General features: G+C 38.5%; 1 protein-coding gene across 1 annotated transcript; it reads right to left on the bottom strand.

The window, feature by feature from the left end:
• Window positions 1-1,835: 1,835 nt before the first annotated feature.
• LOC579559 (60S ribosomal protein L12) lies at window positions 1,836-8,101 on the bottom strand. Its single transcript, XM_030992723.1, has 5 exons — window positions 7,940-8,101; window positions 6,887-6,960; window positions 5,590-5,770; window positions 2,995-3,194; window positions 1,836-1,961 (listed from the first exon to the last, which is right to left on the bottom strand). The coding sequence occupies exons 1-5, from the start codon at window positions 7,974-7,976 to the stop codon at window positions 1,956-1,958; spliced, it is 498 nt and encodes a 165-aa protein (XP_030848583.1). The 5' UTR covers window positions 7,977-8,101; the 3' UTR covers window positions 1,836-1,955.
• Between the last annotated feature and the right edge of the window lie 207 nt (window positions 8,102-8,308).

Here is an 8,308-nt window from a genome sequence, read left to right as displayed (position 1 = left end):
TTGTGGAATGGATAATCATACGAGTAGCCTACTATTATACCGAAAGGCTTCTTTTTCTATTGCAAGATTACGATAATCAATACCGTCATTAAAATTAGGGACTTTTAGATATGCGTGGACTGATACGTGTGACGTCCATTCAAGGCAGTGCATTAAAAGGACGTCGATCGTAGCAATCCCCATCGTCTTCGTGCGAATCTAAAAGTCCCCACTGTCACGGTGTAATACTATGTCGACGGCAGCATATGTATTCATGGTTATAATTTAGTATTCAATCTATGGTGAGAAAATATTCACAACTGCTATTTAAATATTAGAGATACTCAATTTAGTATTAGAGCCCCACTGTCCTACATGTAGCTACTTGCTCCCTCTATATAGAAAACTTCCCCAATCGGTGCCTGTTGGTCCCCCATGATCCTCTTTTTCTCATGTTAGTTGAGAGCTGAGTTAATGAGATAGCCACCTGTCAGTGACCTCGCTGTGTAGTGTAATCCCTTCTGGCCCAGTAGTGTTGACGGTCTTTAACAAAAATATATACATGAACCCATGGCATGTAATCTTGAGGTGTTTTTTATTCTCATCTGATATTGGTCGTGCGAAACTTATTCGGGGAACATTTTGTTTGCACGTGCATATCGACTTAACTTTATGTATGGGTAAAAAAGAACAACCCCTCCCCCCTGCCGCAAATATTACGAGTTTCGAAATTAAATACCAGCTGTGAATATTTTCTCCATTTCCATTTGCCCTTCTTTCTCATTTCCTCTTTCTTTCCTTCCGTCAGATCCTCTTTCTATTTTGTCTTTCTCTCTCTCTCTGTATCAGTAGCTTCCTCTTTCCATTTTTTTTTTCTCTCTCTCTCTCTCTGTGTACCTACCAGTCTTTCTCCATTTCTGCCTGCCCTACTCTCTCCTTCTTTCTGGGAGACTTTCTAATTTTCTGTCAGAGCCTCTTTCATTTTGTTTCTCTCTCTCTCAGTTGATCCTTCTCTCGGTATGTAACAGACTTTATCCATTTCCATTTGCCCTTCTCTCTCATTTTCTCTTTCTTTCTTTGGTCAGATCCCCTTTCCATTTCTTCTTTCTCTCTCTCTCAATTGGTCCGTTTCTCCATGTATGTCTGCCCTACTCTCTCTTTTTGCTAGCCGTTCTTTCTTTCTCTCGGTCAGACCCTCTTTCCATTTTTTCTCACTCTCTCTCTATCTCAGTTGGTCTGTCTCTCTCGTTCCATTTCTCTCTTTTTGTCAGATCCGCTTTCTCTCCAACTTCCTAAAAATTCCAACAAAATTACTTGTTTAGTTTCAACAAACATGTGCTCCAGCGAAACCGCTCCTGCATTTACTTTATCAAAGATACAAGTCTATTGCGATGTTTAGTTGAAGTTAAAAGTCGGTTACTGTAAAAACCAATAACTTTCTTGCGCACTAAACATTTTCGTATTGTGGGAGTGGTTACGATTCACAATAGTTTTATGCCATGTGATACAAAATCACATATTAATTGACAAGACACTAATTTCTGCAGCTTGCTTCATTTTATCGCTGCAAAAAAGGCTGTCTTTACCAAATTTCTAAAATTTTCAAGTGATGTTTTTGGATTAAAAGAAATACAGGATATCGGGCATGGACCAATCATCGCAGAAGCATGTGTCATACAGGGCAGTGTTTCACAAATCCGTCATAAGTACAAGTTCACTAACATCCCATTGAAACTGGTGTTAAAATTAATACATTCATTTCAATGGGACGGGGGTGAACTTGTACTTAAAACGGTTTCGTCAAACACCCCCCTGGTGAGCAATATACACTTTACAGAATTACACAACGACCAGAGTTTTGCAATTTTTTTGTGAGAATCCTTTAATCACACATTCACAGCAGTAGGTGTTGATTGCTGGAGTCGAACTAAAGAATCATGTCTCCTTTGCCTGTACGTGTAAGCTGGACATCCAGATCATTCCTATAAGGCAGATGAGAGAAAAGGATAAAGAAGGATTTTATTTACTAGCAGTGCAGTTGGTGCAATACAACATTATTGAATGTCATTAAAATGCAAAAGCATGTGGCGAGGGTCCCCCCCCCCAATTTATCATCAAGGAATGTCATTAAATCTTTAATTAATTCATTACCAAGGCATGTGGAGAAATAATTCTTCTGCTGAATAATATCATAAGCCCCCTCTCCTTTCCTCTCCCTTCCAAGCCTTTGGCATTAGCTAGTCAAAAATAAGGTTTTTCAAACTTATAGCAAGGATCTTGATCTCCCCATCGATGATCTGCTCAACGATTTCTTCAACCCCCTCAATCTCCCTTTCCAACGTTTTAGCATTGGCTTGTAAACATAAAGTTGTTTCAAACTAATAACAAGGATCTTGATCTATCCATCAATGATCTGCTCGATGATATTATAACCGTTAAACCCCTCCATCTCCCCTTCCAACCTTTTAGCATTGCTTAATAGTAAGAAACAAGTTATTTCAAACTAGCAGAAGAGATCTCGATCGCTTTATCGATGATCTGCTCGATGATATCTTAAACCGTTAAACCCCCTCAATCTTCCTTTGCAACCTTTTAGCATTGGTTAGTAAGAAACAAGTTAATGCTAAATATATTACTCATTGCGGATATAGCATCGAAAATAATATTGCTAGTGACATACGTTTGTCTCACAATGTATGGTCAACAAGGGACCAAAAGATCAGGACGTTAAAAATGTACTTCGGCCAATAGGCCTTGACCGTTATTGTTCTAATTAATGATCAAATTATTTGACCGCCGGTCAACTCGTAGAGTATAAAAGACGCTTGCCGACAATATATTTTAACCTGACGGAGTGGTGCAGCGGCGCATGAAACATCGTGATCTTTTGATCCCTTGTTGACCATACATTGTGAGACAAACGAATTTCACTAGCGATATTATTTTCGAAACTGGTTTCTTACTAACCAATTCGTAATATATTTAGAATTAACAAACAAGTTATTCCAAACTTACGGCAGGGATCTCGATGGCTCCATCGTTGATCTGCTCGATGATGTCATGGGGGTTTGACCCGTCCACGGTGCATCCGACAGACTGGGCGGTTCCCAGGACCTCCTTGACCGTTCCCTTCAGCTCACGGGCCATGGAACGCTCACGCATCGTCTTGGCGATCTCAATGATGACGTCCAGGCCGATGTTCCCGCTGTGAGAGACTGAGCAAGGGGGGAAAAAAAGAAAAGTGGAGGTTTCCTCGTAAAAATACATTCCTACAATTTGCTAGATAAAGTACGTCTGATACAGTAATAACAACAATAATATCTAATAATGAAACATCAAAGCGCGGGAGGAGGGAAACTGAATTCAGACAAGGATTAAGAGTAAAAAACAGAAGGCCTACAACGAATCGTAATGAAACGTCAAAGCGCGGGAGGGAAACTGAATTCAGACAAGGATTGAGAGTAAAAAACAGGAGGCCTACAACGAATCGTCTTCTTTCTCTAATAATTTAATGAAACGTGAAAGCTTCCGGGCGAAAATGAATTAGACAAGAATTAAGAGTAGACAACGGTACAACAAATCGTCTTCTTTTTCTATAATAATTCATTGAAACGTCAAAGCTTCCGCACGGGGGTGAAACTGAATTCAGACAAGGATTAAGAGTCGAAAACAGAAGGCCTACAACGAATTGTCTTCTTTCTCTAATAATTCAATGAAATGTCAAAGATTCCGCACTTGTGCGAAAATGAACTCATACAAGTATTACGAGTAATAATTTAATGAAAAGTCAAAGCTTCTGCCCTTCGTGCGGAAAACTTAATTCAAACAAGAATTAAGAGTAGGGAACCGTCAGACTAGGATTTAGTGTCAAGAATGGTACAATGAATCGTCTTCTTTCTTTTATAATTTAATGAGATGTCAAAGCTTCTGCGAGGGGGAAACTGAAAAATTATTTAGATCCTAGCCCCGGGTTTATAGGATTAAATTTGTAGACATTAGGTTATTTTGTCGGTAATCGGTGGCCTCTATACCCCCCCACTGAAAAAAGGTCTAGCGACGCCCGTGCCTATAGGGCCATTCCATGGTAACTCGCGTTACACTTAATGGGTACATTGACACGATAATGTGCCTATATCTTTAGAACTGCTAGGATCTACAAGATACTTTTTTTCAAACATGGACAGGGTAGATATAGAACAACTGAATGAAACAAAAAAGAAAATTGAAGAACAAACATTTTTAGATTCTTGGATTATTGAATTTCGGTAACTCGCGTTACAAAAAAAGGACATGGTCAATTCTACGAGACCCTCTTTTCTCCTCATACTAGACAATCTTGACAAAATCTTTCCTATTTTAATTTGATAGTAGGTTGTGACTTACTAGTATAAGATCATAATATTAAAGATAAGAAACAATGGACTAGTAAAATGCAGGAAGCAAATATGTCGGTAACTCACGTTACGGTAACTCGCGTTACATTTTGTCCGGAGGCCATTTTCACCCCTATGTAATAGATTAAATATTACAGGACCCCTTAGAATATGGAAATATATTCATCTTTTTCCATTTAGCGAAATTTTCAGGAAAAAATATTACAAGAATCCTGTGTAATCTGCAATAAATTGTTTTTTTTTCAGCTACAGTCCCACATGTACGTTTTTGATGATAGTTTGAGATCTTAGGAAATCAACAAAAATGAAAAAAAAATTGTCTTGAATTTGAAAGGCCCTAATGTTTTATGAACATCCATGGCATAAGGTTAGTGATAAATCAAAGAATTAACATAAGAGGTACATTTCTTTTTTTGATGTCATGTCCTTCTTCTCATGGAATGGCCCTATAGCATCTAGGATATAGCATTCCCAATATTTGTAATCCATTCATCCATTACAACACATGAACGTGCACAAGTGTTATGATAGAGGACGTTTATCAAAGGCATGTTTGATAGAAAATGATGCACCAACACTCCAGGCTCTTCAACATTACCATGATCTTCATCCCAACCTCAGCATCAATTCAATTACTTCCATGTACAGTGAGCGGGCGAGACTAAAATTTGAGTCAGAATCACGGTCTGACTTACTGTTCTCAACCTTTGTTCCTATCCTATCACGAGGGGGTTCCTTTTCAGCACGGATGATCAGTGAAGATGCGCTAGGCACCACGATGACCTTAACCCGGCGGTTCTGAATGGTCAACACAACAATGATGTTCAACATAAACTCAATACCAACCCAATTATCGCACTTACCCAGTGCAGACAAGACCTGGGACCCGTTTCACAAAGCCTTTTTTCAATGACAAATGACAAAAATCAGTGACAAATCTGCTGATAACCAATCAGAAGCAAGGATTTCAGTAGCTTATAACAAAAACTGTCATTTGTCACTAAAGACAAGTTTTGTGAAACACCCCTAAGACTGGACTTACTGTTCTTAACCTTCTTCCTGTCACGAGGGGGTTGGATGATCAGTGAGGATGCGCTGACCTTGGCTCGACAGTCTTAAGGTCAAATGACGATGATATTCAACATAAACCAAATACCAACCCATTTAATCACACCTACTCGGTGCAGACTAAGACTACTGGAGAGATTGGACTTACTGTTCTTGACCTTCTTCCTGTCACGAGGGGGCTCCTTGAGGGCACGGATGATGAGAGATGATGCGCTGGGCACCACGCTGACCTTGGCCTGACGGTTCTGAATGGTCAACATGACGGTGATCTTCAGCCCCTTCCATTCCTGGGTGGCCTTGGCGATGTCATCTCCTACCTTCTTAGGTGACTGAGTAAACAAGACAAAGAGAGTACAGTGGAATCTCGTAATAATGAGGTCATGAGGACCAAGGAAATTACCTCGTTATATCGAGGGGGGGGGGGGGGGGGGAGTGTTTCACAAAGACTAAGATCGACTGTAAGTTGGACTTAACTATGGCAGGCCATTCATGCCACTGGTTGTTCTCACCATTGGTCTCTCAATTATGATCTTGACTTTAGATAATATTTTTTTCCTTCAATAATGAACTATCAAAAAAGGAAAATTCTGCAGATTTGTGTAGTTTTCAGAAAGACAAACCCAATTTTCAACATCTTCTCTCTTTTATCAACCAAGGATAGAAATAAGAGTATGTGATTGCTGCTAAACATGGTAAAACTAGGCAACATTTTTGAATATTTGTATTTGCCATTTCGTTCATAAACCTGTACTTTGCATATCATTAACCAATGTAAATACGTTTAAAGATAAAGTCGAGTTCTGGTCATGCCATTGCATTGTGGTAGAAACGGTGTGGAATCGATCAGAAAAGGTTGATCATCTAGCATATATAGTATTAGTAATGGTGTTCACTGCAAGGTTCTGGAGTCATCAAAATTACACGAAATTTGCCATGGTTTTGGTAAAGTAACAAGCACTGTACACAGAAATGGAATTATACAAACATGTGGCATAAAAATCTGGCATAACTTTTAAGCTGTTACTTGTCATATTTAGAATATGTATGAAGGCGTTTGAAGAGCCATGCTCTTCAGGGAACAATTTTACTCTGATCATGTTCTTCCACACTTGCAGAATATAACAATGACAACGCTCACAAATTATTTTTCGTATCTCCTCAGAACTCAACCTTCTCTGTAAAGCTTATCTGTACTAGTTTATAGGAGGGATTAGACCGCCCTGCAAGGCCACTGGACAGGTGGCTATCTCATCAACTCAGCTCTCAGTTAACATAAGAAAAAGAGGATCATGGGGGACCAATGGTCACCGATTAGGCATTGTTTGCTATATAGAGGGAGCAAGTAGCTACAAGTAGGACAGCATGGCTTTAAGAGTTCCAAATAAGTAAAGAAAGAAAAAGAAGAAACAAGAGAGATATTAAAGAAGAAAAAGTTTGTGACTTACCAGACCAAGGGGACCGATCTTGGGAGCGAGGGTTGAGGTTGCTCCGACCTCACCTCCTACAGCCCTCAGGCAGACTGCAAAACAAAAGAAAACCCAAAATAAGTAGACACTGATAAGTTATATTTAGTAACATTTTATGAATATTCTGTGCATATCATATCACTGTTTGTTAACCCTTAGAATTTTTCAAATAATTTTTCACTCTTGTTCAAGTCCGTTTTCTCCCCCCTTTCTCTCTCTACCCTTTGATCGAAGTTCGAAATATGAATGAAAGGACCGTCTCCATTTTAGCGTTTAGGTTGCGTTATATAACATCTAAGTAGAGCCTTGTCATTTGATTGGAGGATTGTTGGTCACATGATATTCAATAAACAATCTATTGTACGAGCGTGCATTTTTGGTTACAATTATTCAACCCATATTTTTGGCTATACATAGATCTAGACACAGTTCCAGCATTATTCTTTCTTCAGTTTAAAAAACATGCAAACAATATACATGTATATAGTCTACAAAGCATTTCAGGGGTAAAAAGCAAAATACATTAAAATCAATTGATAAAAATAAAGAAGGAACCATCATTAAAAGAATATTGAGTTGGTCCCAAGAATTGGCAAGTTATAATTCATTAATATTTTGGGCGGAAGAAAAACAGATGTAAGTTAGCAAACGTAAACTAATATTACAGTCGCTAACTTAATTAACACACTCGCGCACCCCACCGTCGGTACGGTATGCAATTGAATTAGAGATCTACATGTATGCTGCAGAAAGTGCATAGAATTTACAAGTCTTTGTTTTTAGGGAAAATACTCCGAAAAAGATAAGAAAATTGACACGAGACAGGTAACAAACATCCGACTTTTAAATCATGACCTTTATTTGGACATTTGAATTTTTTAATTTGAATATTCTACTTAATTTTGGGTAAATCTAGGGGCTATTTTAGGATAGACATGGATTTCGATATATGGGAACGAGGAGACAAAAAAAAAATATCTGCATGTTACAGTCCATTTTGAAGTTTCAATAAAATCCTTAATAGAGAATTACCGATTTTAATTTCGTTAGGATCGAACTTGGGAGGCATGATTCTTCAATTTGAGGTGGATTTTACGTCGAAATATAGAAGTGGAAGTGTCGGATGAATCCGATTCTGGAAACGACCGAAAAGTTGCACAAACCACTCTTATACGTCTTGATCAAAAAGAACGTTTTGTGGACAAACGCCCTCTCTTGTTTGATATCGTTGGGCCGCACGGCTGGGGGATATTTTTTTCTTTAAAAAAATGTTTATAATTAATTGCCCTTGCAAAATGAAACTTAAATCATATTTTAGACTTTGTGAAAGGTTTATGAAGGATCAAACTGTTGAAAAGACACCCATAAATCCATGGACTATGCACTGCATGCATTTTTACC

The sequence above is a fragment of the Strongylocentrotus purpuratus genome, unplaced genomic scaffold (assembly GCF_000002235.5).
Source record: "Strongylocentrotus purpuratus isolate Spur 01 unplaced genomic scaffold, Spur_5.0 spur5_scaffold_20, whole genome shotgun sequence".
NCBI lineage: Eukaryota > Metazoa > Echinodermata > Echinoidea > Camarodonta > Strongylocentrotidae > Strongylocentrotus > Strongylocentrotus purpuratus.
Note: the sequence above shows the minus strand (reverse complement) of the source record. Positions and strands in the feature narration are given on the sequence as shown.